The 20592-nt window shown below is 43.2% G+C and overlaps 1 protein-coding gene across 1 annotated transcript in view; it reads left to right on the forward strand.

Moving 5' to 3' along the window:
• pard3ba (par-3 family cell polarity regulator beta a) overlaps window positions 1-20592 on the forward strand; it is a 175625-nt gene that overhangs the window by 21732 nt on the left and 133301 nt on the right. Inside the window, exons 3-4 of the mRNA XM_084713388.1 lie at window positions 9758-9944; window positions 20421-20527. Of these exons, the coding sequence (XP_084569514.1) occupies window positions 9758-9944; window positions 20421-20527 (294 nt within the window). The remainder of the gene's footprint in view (window positions 1-9757; window positions 9945-20420; window positions 20528-20592) is intronic.

A 20592-nucleotide genomic window follows, 5' to 3' on the forward strand; every position in this document is an offset into this window, starting at 1 on the left:
TTTAACTTGTAAAAACAGTAGAAGATGACAACAACACAGAAATATAAGTGATTAAAACACATACGGACGTTTGTTCTAATTCGCCCAAAAACAGGAGTCCTTGTGTCACTTTGCGTGGGCTTAGTAATTATTTTTAACCAGTTAATCAACACATAAATATTTACACAAACACATGACTTGCATTTGTCCATCGTGGGAGCTTGAATTGTAAAATGCATCATTAAATTCCACCTGAAGTGAACTGCAGCACAAGTGGGCTGTATAGAGTGGAGTATAGCAGGTTCCAAAGAAGAGCCCACATGCACACATATTGAATTAGCGTGCCAGAAATCCTGCCTTGTGCATACAGAGAGAAATATATTCTGATGTGCCAGTAAAAAAGAAATGGCTGTTTAATTTATTTCCTACATAATAAAACTTAAATTTTACACTTGGCCTGATGATATGTCTACATTTTTACCTTTCTTCTTTGCCTCTAGGTTGTAACTTACACGTTATTCCCAATATTTATGGAAATGGGCAAGTTATGAGAAATACCTTGCAAAGTTTTTCACTGAATGCACCACCACCATAAACTCCAGCCTCAGAAGTGACAGCAGATTGAGTCAGCTCCTCCCTGACACTGGGATGTGTTTTCTGTTTTTTTAAACCACGATTCCTCCAGTTGCTATTTTTACTTCTTTTTTTTTTTTTTTGAAGCAGTGTTAGATCTGGGTCATCATTTGCTAAATTTGCATGAATGCAAATGCTCAGACCGCTGCGCCAACAGACCGACGAGCTGACTTTCGTGTTCAGATCAGTGTGTCAGACGCATCAAAGAGACGTTGTGTTCGATGTGGAAGCACGAGCTGCTACCTGGAAGTGCTCTGCACGTCTTCAAACGGAAAGACGGAGACATTTAGAGGTTCAAGTAGTCTTGTCGGTGTGTATGACTCATGATTTTGAGAGTCCCTCATCGCCACGGGCTTGACAAGTTGGATTGTGCATCTGTTTGTGCGCTTCAGTTCGCGAGTGGGAGTCGCTGTGTGTCTCTTCAGCCGTCTTTGTGTCTTTCTCTAATCTCACACACTGCATGAGTGTGCAGTCATTTGACTGACTATATATATGTGTGTGTGTGTGTGTGTGTGCAGGCCGGGAGCCAGGTGTGTGTGTTCCTGAGAGGTAATCCCCCACATCTGGTAGTGTGCTGTATAGATTCAGGCTGGAATAGAGGCAGGATTAGCCCTGCTCTCACTGGTAATACAACCAATTTTCTACTTGTTTAAATAACACAGGCCAAACATTCCTCTGATGGCCCCTATGTGCCCTGGAAACCTGCGTGTGTGTGTGTTTGCGTCAGTTGAGTGTACAGTTTGTGCCCTTGAACGTGGATTAGTTTTTGGTACATGCTTGAATGCATGTAAGTATATCTTTGAGTGGGGGGGTTCCCAGTCGTCTTGCATCCCGTGCATCCCTAAAATCTACTCTAAATCACTCCAGACAAAGAAGAAACAGCAGACCTATCATGTGTTGCACGGCGGTGTGGTTCAGTAAATTTGTGAACTACAGCAAACATAAACACTGTTACCTTACTGCCAGATTTTTCCAATCAGCTTTAATGGAGTTTGAGAGCAATTATCTCAACTAATGACGGTGTTTCATCACAGTATCACAAAAAACGAAATGAGCACCCACCAAACGTGAAAAGTGGGTTAATTTTCCATTTGGTGAGTAAATCTTGAAAGGCTTTCCGCCACACTGGCAAGTAGATATCTGCAGCAAAATGGTCATGTAATAAAAAAGAAATGGGAGTTTGTACTCTCCAATTAAAAACATACACATTGTGGTCATTTTAGATCCAGTGTGCTTAAATTTTACTACTTTTAAATCAACAAAACAGCTTTAGAAAGAACTAGGGCTTGATATTGATTTGACAGAACAAAGTTTGCCTAACTTAAGAAAAGTTTCCTGATTTAAATAAGAAAATAAATGATAAAAGAATAAGTTAAAAAGCGTTAAATGCCGGCTTTCAGAAGTTGAAAGTTTTTGATAAGTGAAGTTTGATTCACAGCTCCATAAAGGACTTTTTTTCTCCACTCGTTCTTTCAGCAAGTTTTTCTTTTTCAGTGGCTACATCAAAAAAAAAAAAAAAAATCCAATGGTAATGAGGCGCCTGTGTATTATTTCATGAGGATTCGGAGCCTGGTTAATGAGGCCTTATCAGCTCTCAAGAAGACAAGGTAAAGAGATTTGAACCTGATATTGGATGACGAGGACCGGCGTAGGGTTTTTTCTAAGGAAAATTTAAACAATGTCATGGGATGCATGTGGGCCAACTTCCTGTTTTTGTGATGGTTTGTTGAGTTTTGTCTCGTTTTAAATATCTGTGTCTACGCCGTCGCAGCCCAAGAAGGATTGCAAAAGAGACTGGATGCTTCAAACTGAAAACAAATTCAGGATTACGAGTTTTTAAACCATTTGCAAACTCTCAGTTAGTTCAAACCCAGTGGACGAACGTCCTAACACACATGTGCAGGAGACCTCTTCTACTTTCATTAGTATAATACCATCTTAGAGTCCAGTTTTCGGCTGCAGTAATTAGAGCTGCAGTGATTAATTGATTATCAAATTAGTTGCCAACTATTGTGATAATCGATTGATCGGTTTGAGTGATCTTTAAAGAAAAAAATGTAAATTCCAGCTTCTTAAATGTGAGTATTATTTGGTTTCTTTCATCCTCTGTGACAGTAAACGCAGAGTCGTGGACAAAACAAGACATTTGATGATGTCACCTTGCGCTAATCCAGCATTTTCACCATTTTCTAACATTTTATAGACATAGACTGCTGATGTTAGCTCTCTGGATGCTGCACAGAGGCATGCAGGGAAATGCAGTAAATCAGTGAGTATAACGGATATTTTCCTGGTATGAACTGACATTATACATTAATATACTGTACAGAGGTGTTTCAGGCAACATCACTTTCCTCTCACCTCACAGGAGAGTATCACTAATTACAATTAACTGCTCGTCGATTTAAAAGCGTCTGCGCCTTTGTGTCAGATTGATTGTCATTTCCCCCATGATGCCACGGATATCAAGAGCCAAACTCCAGGGTGAGAGTCTTCACCCCTCTGTACCTGTGGCACTGTCAATACTCATCACACTTCACAACCATGGAGAAAGCCATTCTCTACACGCGGCGCCCGCTCTTTGTTGAACAGCATCTAATTCACAGGCGGAGAGGAGGGAAATCTTCTGTCTCCGTCTGCGACTTTTCCTCTTCTGCCTCTTCACACCTCCGCCGCTCGAAATTCAAGAGAAACGAAAAACAACACCAGATGCACAAAACGCGCAGCGAGGAGAAGCTGTACAGTACGGGGGGGGTGTTTGTTTTTGTGCACGGTTCCATCAGCTGGCTGTAAACCGCAGTTTGAATCCTTCCATCGGGAACACACACAACCAGTCAGAACGTCAGGTGGTGAAGGCCGTCATTTTCTGCACTCAGAGTGGGAGCTTTATTCCCTCTGATTCCGATTTTAGCGCTTGAAAAGGCATACGTCTAAAATAGTCTTTGTAAACCTGTACTTTAGTGTGCATCAGAAGCTGTGTGTGTGTGTGTACTGTATATATATATATATATGTGTGTGTGTGTGTGTGTGTGAGATGATTGGGTTACCATACCACTGTCAGGATGCCGCACACTCCTTCTGAATTATGCATCTCCCGTTCAAAGAAAGAATGAAGAATAGCGTGAGAGGGAAGAAAACGGAGGAGTTGGGGGGCGGGGGGGGGCAGTCGTAAGATAAATGACAACAGCACAAAAGCAGAGCATCTCAATAGACTGGTACCACACACACACACACACACATGCAAACACACACAGACACACACATAGAAGCAGGGCTAGACAGCAGCGATGAGAGAGGAGAAGAAAAATGGGTTGATTAGTACCAGCGGATGAAATAGGAAAGTGTGTATGTTTGTTTGTGAGCTTGTGTGTGTGTGTGTTGCTGATGCTTATGTAAAGGCTAGAGGCGTGAGTGGTCCCAGCATGCAGTTGTGTTTGACTAAAGCAAGGTGGCACTGTTCATCCTCTAACTGTGGAAAGTGTGTGTGAGAGATTGTGTCCACATATTGTCTAAACCGTTGTGTTTTGTGGTGTGTATCTTTTAAATAATGGCATTATACAGTGTGTGAACATCCCTGATTGCATACAGTGTACATATATGTGTGTGTAATGTGTGTGTGTCCATGCTGAACACAGCGTTTCCTCCCCTGTGTGTCCCATACAGGCTAATTAATTCTTAGCAAGAACATCAATTATTAAAAACGCTCAACTGTTCCATCTGTGAGTTGCAACATGTAAACACCATCTACTGTTTTACTGCAGCTGCGTTCTTTTCATATCCGGGCTGTTAAAAATTAAAAATATGATAACCACGGTGCGTGCACGCTCTGCATCTGATTGGCTGTTCAGCTCTAACAGCCTGTGTGAAAGCAGTCTCAGTAATACTGATGTGTTACAGTTTATTGATCAGAGTAAAGAAATCCTGTTTTTCTGACCCCGGATCGTGTCGCAGGGGGTCAAAGGTCGGGCCCAGCTGCAGCTCGGCAGCCTGGAAGCTGGTGGGGAGTCAGAGTCCTGCACAAGGTCACTTCAGCAGGGTGGAAGATCTGTCTGTAAAACACCTTTTTAATAATCAGAATATTATGAGTTTGCAGGAAACACTTTAATGTTGTTGAAAAGGGGTTTTTATTGACTGGTCTGGTTTCCTCTGAACATTCACTCACCTTCAGCTGGTGGACAAAAAAGCCAATTTTACCTTTTTCATTTGTATTCAGCTTATTGTTTGAGTAACTTTACTTTCTAATCCTCTTGATCTCCATGCACACACACACACACACCACCTACACTCAGCACTTTGTACAGAAACACTGCTGCTGATTACTCCTCCTGTTGATGCCATATTACTCGCACATCTGTTCATTCCTATTTGCATTATATTTGTTCTCTTGTATTTGTACTATAATTGTTCATTGCAGTTCCAGTTCTTTATCAGTGCCTCGTTATCATTACAGGTTCTTCTTCTTCTTTACCTGTATTTTGTTATTGCCCCCCTGACCCACAGCTTAACTTGCAAATATTTAAATTCTTAAAACTTGTTTAGCATTTTGTTTCTACCCATATTGTAGCTGTAGTTCTTGTATATATACCAACACTGGGGCCTGAGAGAAATGTTCTGGTCCATTAATTGCAGGGTTTGCAGATCAGTCCTCGTTTTTTAAGTCCTGCATTGTTTACATCCGTTTGTAACAGCTGTATGACTTTGTTGGCTCATCGCTGCATTTCTTTGTGCGTTATCTGTATTAATGAATGCAGTAGAGCTCTTTCACAGCAATATTTTGACAACTCAGTCAAGTGTCCTTGTAAGCTCTGCCTTTGAGAAAACATGCACGACATCAGCAGCCTGTAAATAGTGCAACCTAATTGGAATGCACTTGATTTTAATCTTATCAATTACACCTTTTTACACTTTTCCTGCTTTACTGGTGCATTAGTGATGCAAATGTACAAACAAAACTGTCTGAGTTCCTGGGTCCAGTTTCTACTAGGTACCTGTAATAATGGCTGCATTCCATTTAGGTTAGCCAGTTGCCGTGCTGGTTAGCTGGCACGCCGTCCAGGGTCACACCTGTGCTTTATCTGATGTGACATGACAAGACATCAGAGCAACTGAGATAAACTCCGTCAGCTGTTAGTATGTAGTTCCCACGAGTTGAACCAAATGACAAAGTCTCACAAAACTACAAAGACTACAAAAAGACACACAGCTCCACAAAAGATACAAAAAAATACCACAAACAGACATAAAAACAGCACAATGGGACACAAACCAACTACAAGGGGGACACACATTAACCGTAAAGAGACACAAATCTACTGTGAAAGAGGCCGACATCAGCCTCAATAGACCAGAATGCAATGCAGCCGTAAGACACCCTGCATTTTTGTGCATGGATCCCTTTTGCTGTCATTCCCAAAAGGTTCTTGACTCTGTGCGTTCTTGGAAATGTGGTGCAGAGGTCCTTCAAGTCTTCTCTGGTAAAGTACGTCGCACAAAAAGGACTTTACTGTACAACACGGCGTCTGAACGAGAGCACTGGTTAATCAAAATAAATCCAAATATTAACGTGTTGAAGTGTTGTAGGACATGTGTGGGCGGGTGCATGCCTGCCTCTCTGTGAAATCGAGTAAATAAGTGTGCGTCTGTCTGCTGTAGGCCACGTATATCGCAACATTTTATAGCTCTGCCTGGGGCGGCGTGTATGGGAATCCACACAGACACACACAGTTTATCTCTCTCTGTGCTTCACGCATGGTATTGTATATGGCTTTCATGTACGTCATGATAATCGCTTTGGCTCGCCAACATACACACACACACACACACGCGGTCTCCCCGGCTAGTCTGGTCACGTTGGATGCACACGCTGCGTCGTGATTTACAGACGATCATAACATGACAATATAAAGGGTTGAGCCATTTGTATTTGCCACGGGTATCAGTGTGTGTTTGTGTGTGCGTGTGTGTGTGTGTTAGTTATGGAAATGAGGCGAAGGGGTCACATTATTCAGCAGTAGTTGACATGCAGGCTCCCCAGGTCCATATCAATATCCCCCCGCAGACACAGCAGGAAAAATAAGGCGATTTGTTTCCTGGAATACTAATCACGGTCAGGAGGGACCGAGAGGAACCCGTGTGTTAAGTAAACACACCGTGAACCGTTCAAGGTGTTGTTCTTCATCCTGGGGCACAGGGTCCTCCAAAAAGAGCATGTTGCTGCCGCACTTGAAGGACCGAATTTCAAACCGCAGCATGCTTTTGAAAAATAAGCTTCCTTTCTGTAGAAGCTGACAGTATTAATGCTCGAAGTCCATCCTGCAAGGAACGTTTGACTCCTGCAAGAAAATAATCTTATGTTATGGGACAAATCTTATAATGCATAAGGATCAGTTCAGTGAAACTATAGACAGATAGATTTAGTTTGTTTAACTGTACAAAGTTTGTCCAACTCCTCCTAACTTTTCTTCTTTAGTGGCGTGGTGTTTTAGCTGCTTTGGACTCTGTGTGACTGTTTGCTCAAGTAATGGAATAAGTGAGGATTTGCCATCAGCATTTTAATACTCAGACGCTCTTCTTTCTCACCTCAGTTCTTCCCCCGTCAGGACACGTCAGCTGCATGGACGGACTGTGAGACAACAAATTGTTTTGCGTCTCTTTGTGGTAGTTTTGTGTCTCTGTAGTCATTTTGCTTCTCTCTGTAGTTGTTTTGTGTCTCTTTGTAATTGTTTTATGTCACTTTGTGGTTGTTTTGTGTCTTTTTGTATTTGTTTTATGTCACTTTGTGGTTGTTTTGTGTCTTTTTGTAATTGTTTTATGTCACTTTGTAGTTGTTTTGTGTTTTTTTGCAGTTGTTTTATGTCACTTTGTGCTTGTTTTGTGTTTTTTTGTAATTGTTTTGTCACTTTGTGGTTGTTTTGTGTCTCTTTGTCAGGTCTTTATATCTCTGTGGTACGTTTATTCTGTTTTTTAGTTGTTTTATTTCTCTTTGAGGTACTTTTGGGTCTCCTCAGGACATTTTTTGTCTCCTTGTGATAATTGTATGTCTATTTGTGATAGTCATTTTTTGTCTTTTGTAGCTGGAGTGTTCCTCTTTGTGGTATTTGTTTCTTTTTGTAGTTGTTGTTGTCTTTTTGTGATACTTTTACTTCTCTTTTTGTCTCTGTGAGGTAATTTTTTGTGTCTGTGTGGTACTTTTGTGTGTTTTTATGTCTCTTTGTGGTAATTTTCTGTCTTTTTGTAGTTGTATGATTGAATTTCACAGAGACATGTTAGCATTGACCTCAAACAGATGCTGCGGCCCTGGGCCCCCCGACACCTCGGGCCCCGGGGCCTGTGCTCAGTCGGCCGATTCAGTAATCCATTCATTATCAGCTGTCAGCTCTGTCGGCTCCCTGCTAGTCTGCACGGATCTGGATCCTTTTAACAATTAGTTATAGTTTAATCTTCCTTTTGAAGAATCAATTTTGTTCGGTAAATTGTCTCTTTTAATTGTCAGATCTTTGACAAGGAAGATTTTGGACTATCAGTTGTGGTTTATTGATCGGATGGAGTTAAGTTAAGATTGCGTGTTACAAAGCGTGTGATCAAAGTCCACATTCCTCTCCGTCAGCTTATTCCAAATGAAGCAATCCATGATTCATTTTGTTGATACTTGGTGTTTGATTGAGCGATGAGTGGAAGCAGCGGGTCGGCCTTCATCAGCATCCCTCCCCTGCCTGCGTCAGCCATAAAAAATAAACTCCCGAAGAAGCAAATCATCATCAGCCCTCCACCCATTAAAACGAGCCGCTGTTGTTCAAAACGAATAAATCGTTTTTCGGAGGAGGGTATAGCTCGTCGCCGCGTCTCCGCACGCGCATCACATTACGCTCGGAGACTTGGGCTTTGATTGATGCTGTCAGCGAGTTTGGAGAAAGAGATGGAGGCTCGGGGAGGGAGGGGGGAGATAAGGAGAGAAAGAGGAAAGCAGATAAAGGAGGGAGAAAGAGCTCAAGATGCATCCATCAAGCGGCGCAATCAGATTGTTTTCCTGGCGTTCGGTCTTTTCTTTTCTTCTTCTCTGCATCTGCCAGCCCCTCAATTCCTCATCTTTTCTTGCACACACACATGAACGCAGTAGACGGATCTCCTTTGCATGGCGTCGTCCAGGTGTCACGAGGATATTGAATCACGGGAGGTTGAGGTGAGAGGCGGCGTCATGGCGTGATGGATGATGCATATATCGCCGCCTCCTCCGTGCTTATTGTTTACACACAAACACTTTCTCACACACACACACAGAGTCCGTGCTCCTTCGTTGTTAATTGACGTCCTCCACTCGTCTGTTGTTTTATTTCCATCCCTCGTTCCATTGCGGTTATTGCTTTTCATTAAGTGGTCATTTCCTTCGCCTGCGCCATCTAATGAGAGCGTCACGCCGCCACGCACCCATTTATCAAACCACGAAGCCGCGATGGCACAGGCCTGCAGTCAACACACACACACACACACACACATTCCCCCTCTTCGCTCTATCTGCCATCATGTCCCTGTCTCAATTAAGATTGTTTGTCGTTCCTCTGCCCTCCATCCCCTGTTCGTTTGGCCGCCCCCGTCTCTTCCCGCCGTCTCATTGTGGCAGCCGTGTCATTGTGTTTGACAGCTTCTCATTCTCGTGTCAGATCTCATTTGACTGCTAATTTCATACATGCACACCTCTCCTCGGCCCGCCACCGCCGCGTGTGCGTTAACTCCTCTGCACGGGCCTCCTGGTCAGATTTTTTTTTCCCCCCTCTTTGTCCAAAGATGAAGAAAGTTGTGTTGCTGAAGTGGCATCTGCCGCCGTGTTCTGCACTGTAAGAGGTTTGAGAGCGAATGAACTGTGAATCCACACACACACACTTGGCAGAATGAAGCAGGTTGCATCCCCACTGCTGGCAAGATAAATCACATAAAAGCCTCAGTGTGATCATGGCACAGCAGAGATGCTATATAACCTGGCTGAGTGTCTCCAGCTCGTCCACGCGCCAGAAGTCTCATTGTTCAGACTGTCACGCTTATCTCGAGGAGAGCTTGTTCATTTCAGATCGTGAGCGCACATTTTGTTTAGTAGTTTACAATATTTAGGACACAGTTTGACTCTGTGCGTGTGTTTGTGTCTCTCTTCCAGCTGGTGGCGGTGTTCGATGAAGTCCAGCGCGAGGGGACGGACAGTCCTCGAGAGACCATATCCAACGGCTACTCCAGCACTGCCAGTCCCGCCCCCAGCCCCGAACCCATGCACTACTTTTCCCACCTGCAGTACAGAGACGGAAACAGAGGAGAGATCGAAGTCAACGAGGCCAGCCTCAAAGCCAGTATGTCACATCTGCTGCTTTTCTTTTCCCCTCAAATTCTCAAAAAAGCAATGCTCAATCAACACTTTTCATTTTTGTGCACGTGAGACAGCGTATGATTGTGACACAGCAGGGAGTGTGTGTGTGTGTGTTCGTGCAGGCGTGTGACAAAAACATCAATTTGCAGTTACCTTTTTTTTACAAACATTTTACCTCTCTCGGAAGACAGTGGAAATGGTAAAATAAGCTGAAACGGTGTGTTCAAGTTCACAAATATCTGGCGCTTGTCATGCCACGCCACGACAAACAGACTGTTTACACAAAGGAAAAGGAATAACTTTGCCGAATTCACAAGAGAAGACAAATGATTGAGAATCCGATGTAGGCAGCGTTGCACAAAGTTTGTAAAGTTTAACCTCAGCATCTCTCAAAACTTTTTAAGGGAGCCTTGTACGTTCTCCCCAGGTGACAAGCAGTTACTGTACTCCTTAGATTGTGCCCCCGCTTCCTTTTTTAGTGTGTTATTACAGCCAATAACTCAAATATACAGTCTTCCTCGCTCTCTGTCTCTCTCTGTGCCATGCAAGGATTAGCCTGTGCCCCCTTTACAGCAGGCAGCGGGATGTTCTTGCCACACAGAACAAAATCAAAAGGGTTGTCATATTTTAATTGTCAGGAAAAGTTTCTGCAAAAATTAAAAAAAAAAAAAAAAAAAAAGCAATGCTCAATCAACACTTACAGAATTTTTATGCATGTGAGAAAGTGTATCATGGTGAGACAGAAGGAGGGGTGTGTGTGTGTGTAGGTGTGTGATTGTGTGTGCGTGAGAAAAAGAGTTAGAAAATACATTTCTGGAACAGCTGTAAGCTGAACCTACTGTACGAAGAGGAGCGCGATGGCGTGTGAAAACAGATGCGGTGTTGATGCAACGTTCTCGAATGTTCCTTCTTGTTTTCACACATCGCTCAGACTGAGCGCCACCGAGGCAGCACACCACAGCACTTCATCATAATGCTCTTTACTTATGTATTTTACCTTTATCAAAGAAAAATGCTGCTTGTGCAATTTGGTTATTGCGACTTTGTGCGGGTCTACTGCTAAATGCTTTATGATGTCTTATGAATGAGCTTACAATGCATTATAGACATGACCTTCAGTGAAGGTGTTACCTGAGCAAAATGTCAGTGGGAGAAGTGCAACTCTATAAATTATGCAGGTATTAAATTAGTGTTTCCAGCCCTCAAACCTGATTGAGGGAAACCTGATAAGTCTTCTGGAAATGCAGCATTTTTCCTGCTGTTCTGCATCATTCACCCTCTCCTCTCTCAGCTATTTTTTTTTCCTGTTTTGTTTGCTCTCCTCTGATTCTTACACACCCCTTGGTATTTAGCTGTTGCTCTCATCCAGTGATTTTTATCTGCCGAGTGCAACAGCAGAGAAGCTGTTCAAATTCCAATGTCAAGCAGCCTTAAGTGTGCGCGTGTAGAGTCACACCACGAAGATATAACAAATGTTTCCTTGTCCTTTAAATGATCACATTTCATAGAGGAGTGTTGCGGTGATAAATGATGTTTTTATCTACTTAACTCCTGCAGGGGGACTCTGTGTTTGCTTGTGAAGTGAAGTCAGAGGTTGGGGTCAGCCGAAAACACAACAATAAAACACTTCTGAGGTTTGTTAGCAAGTCCACAGGGCAGAAACTGAAACGTGTGTGAGAGTGAGGGTTGACAAACAGTAAACTGTATAGAAAAGTGCTGCTTTTAAAGTCGCAGAGCAAGCAGGGAATGACATTTTTTACCATTTTTAAAGTTACTGGGTCATGGTGCATCTCCAGAGGGAAGCAACATCACAAGATGAGTCAGTCAGACGCCTAAGGGAGCCTCGGGGGAAATATCTGCTCTGCCTGGGCCACGGTCTGTTCAAGCTACAGATAAATTTTACTGTAAATAATCTAGAGCACAAGTTTTGTCTCTTTGTGTTATTTCAGTGCCTTTTATTTATTAATTCTTAAATGAAAAGGGGCAGTGTAGCTGTGTTTCTGTAAATGTAGAGGTTGATGGAAACAGTGAAGTAGCATTTTAAAACTTTTAAACAACCAAAATCCAACCAAGTCTTTTATTCATGTTACGTTTAGTCACGTCTAACATATCTGATGCATCCCAGGTTTTCACAGAATTTATAGCAACTTGCTAACAACGGCTAGAAGGAAACTCACTGTTACGTCTAGTAAATTACAGACTCTCTGCATTTGGACATTGTAGGAAACAGTTTCCTCTCTCCATCTGTTGGCTCAAGAAAAACTGCGTGACCCCGCTTCGCACACACACGTACACACACCTGCCCTTTGCCATCCCTTCTCCCTCTGCCCGCTTGTGCCCTATGCCCCATTATCTGCCCCCCTCTGCACTCTTGCCTTGCCTACTCTACTATTCAGCTTCAACCACCTGCCATCCAGCTCACCACCCGGCCCTCTAGACCCTGACCCACCAGCCCCCCTCCACCCGCTGCCTTCTCTGCATGGCTTCCAGCTCTAACTCGATTAGCACTGTAGCCTGTTAGCATGCCCGGGGTCCAGCCGAGCATGAATGGACTAATTCCAACCTCCACCCGCCCCGTCTTTCACCCAGTGGGACCTCTTCCTGCCCCCAACCCTTCAACCTGCTCTCCAGCCCCGTTGAACCCTGACTAACTTAGTTATGATTTGACCCTGTGACGCCCCTCATATAGAGCCAGACTCCTGCATCAAGGCTGCTTTTGTCATCGCACACACACTGACAAAAGAACCCCGGATTGCCAGTTAAACAACCCAACACACCCAAAACCAGTCACCCATCCGCTGCTGGAAGGTCTTTGAGGAGTGTGTGTTTACTCTCCCTTCTTCTGTAACAAGATTATTCATTAACCGGGTGTTACGTCACTTCTAGTCTGTTTGTAAGAGCATAATGTCTGGATACTGTGACAAAGACAGTGAAAATATGTATATACATATTCTTTAACCATTTTCTTTAACTGATTATCATTCAAGCATGCTAATAACTTTACCCCTATAACCGGATTAACACTTTCTTCTCCTCAGTCAAACCAGAAGGCACAACTTTCTCTTTGCAATGCTAACAGTTTCTCTGTCATTCAACCAAGAGAAATGTCCATTAATTTGCCTCTAAATCACATAAATAAGGTTCTCCTCATAGCTTCAAATCTTTCATGAAAAATAACAAATAAACAGAATAAAAGACAAAAATAATCCATGTGATTGTTGCCTGTGCACCAATTTTTTCTGTGCAAAGAGGAGCTACTAACGCAGGATGACTTTCCACGGTGCAGATTTGACAGGGTATTACAAAAAGAGTGGCTCACAGCGACCTCGCTGACCCAAAGCATGATGAGAACTATTCACCACAAATGGCTGTTAGCTTGATGCTAACAGGTAATGGGAACTCCCATTAACTTGAAATTGAAATTGAAATTGAACCGTTCAGAGGTTTAAAGAAGATTAGATAAAAGTGTTAGATGACTGTGAACACTAGAGTAGACGTAACCTCATAACTTTATTCTTCTCTTATGTCATAAAGCGTCATAGTCATCTACACACACTGAGGTAGATGTCACATGTCACAGAGGCTACAAACACACATCCGGACATTAACCCGTTAATCAACAAATCATGTAAACTGGGTTAACTGGGAAAATTGGGTCACCGAAAAGCATGTGAACGCTTTAATCACACCATTACCTTAATCCGATTATTATTCCCAATAATCTGGTTTACGTTGAGCGTGTAATGGCAGCGAGTGGTGGCGGACAGGACGAGGAGTGATTCAGTAATCAGTCAGGCATCAAAGTGTTTGTGTGTCAGGTTGGGCTGTTTGTTTGAACAGGGTGATTGGACTTCACACTGCCCCAGTGGGATGATTAGACCTGCATTGATCTGCTGCTACACGGTCACGACACACACAGACGCACGCCCTCACGCACGCACGCACACACACACGCTTCTAGGAAGAGAGTCCTTATCGCATCATCCCATGAGCAGCCTGAGCCGGGCTGCTCTATCGATTGAGAGAGAAACAAGACCACCCCGGCCTCTGGCATGAAAACACACACAAAAATGCACACGCACGCACACAGTTGTGTTTCCTTCTCTTCAGAGGATATTGACTTACATTAATTTCCTGGTGACTTACCCCAACCCTCCCCATAACCACGATTACCCTAAAAGTCTTGACCCTAAAATTCATGTCTCACACACTTGCATTATGTTCCTATAAGGAAGATTGTCCCCACAGGATGAATAACACACTTTCCTCCAAATATAAATAAGCACAGAAGCACAGTCAGTGTTTGTGATAAACGTACACACACGCACACACCATACACGCATGCTTGCACATGCAAACTCAAAGGCAAACAAAGACACACACTGATTATCATGTATACCCACACACACACACTCACGCACACACACACAGTGAAACAGAAACATGATGCATCCTTGTTTTCATCCTGCCCTGGCAGTGAACTAGCGCTGCAGCATTACAGAACTTTCACAGAACTGAAAACAAGAGGAAATTCTTAAAATAAACCTCTGTGTTCCCAGAATTGCATAAGCAGCCTAGTTAGGCGGGCGGAGAGCTGCAGATGGAGAGTCGGAGGCAGATAAACACAGAGCTGGCAGAGTTCACAAGGCCTCTTCGGGTCTCTCCAATTACACAAATCTCTACGGAAAGATAAGGGAGGAACATGACTTGGGTGTGTTTCAATCCAGTGTGTTAGCGTTTGTTTTGCTGGCCACCGAGATGAGTTTAGCCGGTGAGATCTATATAAAGTCGCGGGGTACCTTGTAGTTGTGGCCGCGCAGTTCCGTCAAATTAGCAAACCAAAAATACATCCGAAGTTTTAGTGCTTCCACCTCCTCGCCCGCCCTTTTTGGCAGGAGGCTGCATGTTTAAGTCGGAAAATGTCTGTGATCTTAAAATAAATGAAAATTCTGCTCACTTTGCACAGAGCATGATGTTCAGCTCCTGAGGGCTACAGATGCCACGCTGCTGCTGCCGCTGCTGCAGGACCGACTCTCTCTCAACCTCCACAAAGGACTTTCATGGTCTGTTTTAGATCACAAACAATTTGGTCCAAAAATGCCTTCAGATTCAATAATTTATCAACATCAAGTGAATTACTTCTTCACTTAAGATGTGTAAAATCATCCAAGTGTTTTTACTAGTATAGCTAGTATCACTTCTATTTATTTGCATTTTCAGTTCACACATAAAATTAGAGCTGCCGGAAATGTGAAAAAAAAAAAGTCCAGTAAGCATATCACTTAAACGTAAACTTAACTCAAGCCTGAAGAGATTAAATATGGCAAAAATGATCGTTCCCACTTTGATCGAAATAATTGCAATATTACTTTTTTACCATATCGTGCAGCCCTTTCTCAGTCACTCTGTTGCTGTCTAGTCTTAAAATAAATAAAGGAAAATGCTCTGGGACTTGACCGTTGCCTGAAAACTGATTTAAATTGGAAGTTTAATTACGTGGGACAATTATCCAGGAATGTAAACAGCCGAAGGATGTGTTCTATCAAAGTATGAAGCCCGTTTCCAGCAGCACAGTCACCTTTGATTAGTAATGACTCTTGTTTATCAGGCGTCCAAACAGTGGCAACCTAAGAGAGTTAGAACTGTCACTCTCATCAATATCTCCGACCCTCTGTGACACCGTTTGACCCCTCTTGAGGGCTGCACAGGTCAGAGGTCAAAGCCAGTGACCCCTTGAGTTCCTTCGCACAGGCGGGGCCAGGCTTCGGGGGCGGGCTGTAAGTGGTGGGAGGATTGATGGAGGCAGATTTGACCCCGATGGATAAATTGAGGAGGATTTATGGGGCTGACCGCCGGGTAATGGACCCTGACTGTGACCGTGGAGCGGCCTTGGTCACTTAACAAAGTTGCATCATCGACATGGTGGTGATGTATAAGTCTGCGTTCGTGGAGCTCGTTTTGAAAATCCATTATAGCCACTTTGGAAATAAGTTGTTCCTTTCACTTCATCATTCAGTATCTTTAAAACCTGCAGGATCCAGTTTGAACAGATGCTTTTATTTAGTCCAGCTGGCCTTGAAGTACTGAAGGTATTTTGGTCCTTAATGTACCTCATGTTCTTGCAGTTTCGTTTAATGTTCTGCAGTTAATCACTGCGCAAGTGTAGGTGTCAACTTTTCGCCATATGGTGGGAAAACTCTTAGAAATAAAGATACTAACTAGAACCATAAAGGCTTATTTGGCTTGCCCCCATAGGAGAACCCTTTTTGGTTCCTTGTAGAAGCTTTTGTAAAGGTTCCACCAGCCACAGTTCTACTTTCTAGAACCATCTTGAAACCCCTGTGAGAGGTTCTACTGTATGCTGTAATGGTTCCAAAAAACCTGATGTGTGTGCTGGTCAGCATTTATGTGTGTATATTTAACTGCATTCATTTCCCATAAATGCAGCAGACAGGTGGGTACAGGAGGGAGAGGGAAATGAGCATCCATTAAGTTTTATTGCTTTCTATTCACGGTCCCTCTAAACTTGTAAACTTCTGCATGTGTTCGTGTGGATTTAGAAAAAAAAGTCCTTTCTGAGGCTTCATTGTTTGACTGCACAAATAAGATGTTTGGCTCAAAATGCTTAAAAAGCCAAAGAAGTTCTCACATAAACCTCAGAGCATCCTCAAGAGATGATTCAAGGGTGACAGCTGAGTAGCAATGCAGCCCACATTTCTTCTCAAACTTTCTGTTTTCTATCACAGAACACAGTTAAATAAGTATACTTCAATGACTTCTGCCCTGCAGCTGTCAAAGTAAAAACTCACTTTGCTGCTCATTATCAATGCAAATGCGAAATTGTCTTTAGACTAAGTGAAGCAAAGCCTTTTATTATCCGTGCAAAATTGTCCAAACAGTCCATGTTTATTTGCCTCGAACGGCACAAGTGCCAACTCTATCGACTTTAGCTGCAAGCTAGCTACCAACTTACACCCCGACCCTGTGTGGGTGGCGTGTGTTTGCAGCTCAGGCTCGGCCTCTGACTGAACTCGGAGTTGACCGCGGACTCCCGTTTCTTTCCGATTTATTCCTCCAGTCCTCCTCTCTGTTTTCTGTATCTCTCATGAATTGGACACTAATATGTTGCTTAAGTTTTAGCCTAGCATTTAAAAAGAGAGTGGGATTGTATGAGGTACATACTCAAATGTGTAATGTTTAGTTTACTTTGCTGTCAGACAACCTTTTCTGTGTCATTGTGTGACTTTTAATGGAGTCACTGAAGTCGCACAATAATGCAAACAAACTAACCGATCAAGCCATCTGGAGAACAGCAGCTCCTGTGGTCTGTGAGGTAAAATTGCTGTTTTTGTTTCAGGAGTTTGGTGGCTTTAGTTTCCATCAGAAAAAGCTGCCGCACAGCAAGGTAAAGCCGTGAGAATATTCTAAATATAGCATACACTTTTTATGATATTGATTTGTGGATGTACCCGCTTGCATCTTTGACTTTTGTCCTGCTGCCTCTAAAAATTCACTTTGTGTTCAGCCTGAACACACCTTGACAAAAGACTCATTTAACAACAGTGAAAAGTATCTGCTGCGTTTGACCTATTTTAGATGCACACAAGATTAATAGATAATCAGATGGAGAGAGCAGAAGCCATTGATATGTTGGAGCGCTGTCTGATGTGTTTTTCTGATGCCGTTTGATGCCAGCTCTGAGAAGATACCTGCATTTTTTTTCCCCCCAGATGTTTCTGTGTTAAATCAAAGCACATTTCATTTACGGCAAATCATATTGTTTTCTGTGTAGCTTCTGCTGAAGATTTTTGCATGAAGTCTGCTTTTCTAAATCAGATTAGACCATGTTCTGTTGATTTCCACACTAAAGAGAAAAAAAATCAGAAACTGGAAGCAAAAACCAGAGGAAGACTCAAGCCCTAATTGAAAGAAAACCAACATTTTTGAAGCTTGTTGTGCTTTTCTACGTGTTTGAATTCACTCACATCTGATAGTGAGTCAGCAGCATTGTGTCTCTAAACTTTCCCCGTTAGTTGAAGTCGAGAGAAACACAGACAGATGGAGGGTGAGAGTGGGACTTGGACCAGTCCAACAGAGATTAACTGATAATTTATGATAATAAAAATTGTCAGGCAGATCTGAACGCAACATCAGATGACCGAACATATGGAGATTATTTTAGCTGTAATCCTTATTCTTGCAGGACTGGTGTTACCTTGGAGCCTTACAGGATGAACAAAGTCCAGATTTTAGTCAAATTTACTGTCTTTCCCCCCGTTTTAAGATTGAGAAGTGTTCCTGCCGCGCACGTCATCCATCTTGTCTTTCGAAAGTTCGCTCTGTCCGTGTAGAGATGATCCTCCTTAATTTGCTCCCAAATTGCCGTCAAAACTTTCATTAATATCTGCAAAGGGCAGCTTCCATAAGGGGCAGAGAAAACCACAGTATTAATGTTGTCATGTCTGCTTTGTGTTTTGCAAAAAGTTACCAGAGGTGTGGAGTCGAGTCACATGTTTTAGATTTCAGTCAGACTTAAGTGAGAAGAGTCTTTAGGCACAAATTGACAAAACCGAAAAGATGAAGAACGTCTCGACAGGACTTGATTTGGGACTCGTGTTTTCCTGAAAGCTTACGGACATGGATGAAGCGGCGGCGGGATTAAAATCACAGGACGGCCTCCGCATTTATCCCAAATCACCAGAGCAGTTCCAGGTAATACTAGTCCTGTGTGAATAGGGCTGTGAGTGATAGTTGTGTGTGCGTCTGGAGTGGTTGGACTGACCATTTTTCATCTGTCTACAATCACCAACCACACACACACTCGCACAGTCCGAGACCTCGACCACCTCTCTCCCTCCCGCTTGTTCTCCTCCCCTGCTCTCTCTATTCTGGCCACGTTAGACCAGGACCCCGTCACTGACCCTCCAAAGAGAGATTGATTACAGGAAAGAAGAGAATTTTGTTTGCCTTCCCTCTCTGTGTCTTCTCGGTTTTTCGAGGTTTTCTTTCCCCCTCCCCTGTCACTGTCTCCCGGCTCTCTCTCCTTCCCTTTTTGTTTATCTCGCGCTCTCCCCCGTCTTTATTTTCTCCTCTGTCGAGTTACATTTGAAAACACCCAGCCACGGGTTTTACATCCACAAATACCAGCCTGCTCCCTTCGGGGTGGATATTAAAAGCAAGAGGCGGCACAAAGGTCCAAATTAGATTCTTTTGAATTGTTTTATTGTGGATTCAGACCTGCCCATGTTACCTCTCCCTCTCCCAGCTGCTTTTAGGCTGCGGAATAGGCTGTGGTAATGTGTGTGTGTGCATATGTGATTATGTGTGTGTGTTTGGAGGGGGGGGCACGGAGGCAACAGCTGGTCATATGAAAATCTACACTGTGGGGCTTTGGGCGTATTGTGCAAGGTGGTTGCTGGTTCACTCTGAGGGTTTGTGAGTCATCTCAAAATGAATTACAGCCCTTTTTTTGTCATGCAGGGACGGATTTGTTTGTATTAGGTGTTATTTTCTGAACACTTGATGTCCCTCATCATTTCCTGCGTCCATTTACTTCAGAATTTCCATCAGCTTCTCTCAATCAGGAGTCCATTTCCTTGGTGTTGTTTTAAAGCTGCATCTTAAGGTGCAGAATAGTGTTCAGTTTGTCAGCTATTTTTTTTTATAGTTTAGGGCGTTTGAATCTGGGAGTCATTAATATTTTCTTGCCTCTACTCTGCAGATATGATTGCTTTTAACTATGCATTTACATACGTATCCATATGCATCACAGCTGCCTGACAAATCCTCCGTTTGGAGCGATGGTTTTGCACCTCCTCAGAAATAAACGCTATTCGTGCATGAATGCAAGCAGCAACAGCTTCACCACTTTCTCCATGATACTCGTCTGTATAAACTTACAGTATTTTCTTGCAAACAGACACAGCAGACATGACATCCTGACATTTCTCACACAGCACAGGAAACAGAAATGCTGCGACAATATAATATCTTTTGAGATCTTTTTTGACAACAATCTTGCACGTTGTTACGGTCACAGTCAGAGTTTAATGACCTCAGTCCTGTCTTCTCGTCGTCTCGTCATAGTCATGGAAAAAAAGCTTCTTGACAAACATATTTAGTCATAGTTTCTCTCAACGAAATGAACATTAGGTCCAACAGATGCCCTGAATTTTCATTTTTTTCAGTGCCTTGGTGTCAAATGCTGTTGGAGGCTCAGAGGTCTTTCTAGCCCTCTGAGCCTCCCTAATGCTCATCTCAACAAGATGCAGGCCAGCTGCTCGGTGCGAACGCTGCCAAAAGACTCTCTGCCTCCTCTGATGATCCTCAGATGCGTTTGGAGTTTGAGAAATCAAATATAATATGATTTCTTTGCAACGGTTTGCCAAATAACAGAAGTTACAGTGGCATGATGCAACTGAAAAACTGACTGAAAACTCCTCTGCCTCTCTCCGCTCAGACACGCCTCTGCTGGTGAGGAGCAGCAGTGACTCAGCCTTGGCCCCGCCCATTCAGATGACGCCCACGCCCCCACCTGACGACCGAAGCAGCGGGTCTCCTGAACTGGTGAGCACAGAGCCACAGTGGCTACAAAATGACGGCTTTTGATGTGTGCAGGGGAAGAAAAAAAC

Source organism: Lutjanus erythropterus, chromosome 24 (genome assembly GCF_056507025.1).
Source record: "Lutjanus erythropterus isolate fLutEry1 chromosome 24, fLutEry1.hap2, whole genome shotgun sequence".
NCBI classification, from domain to species: domain Eukaryota; kingdom Metazoa; phylum Chordata; class Actinopteri; order Lutjaniformes; family Lutjanidae; genus Lutjanus; species Lutjanus erythropterus.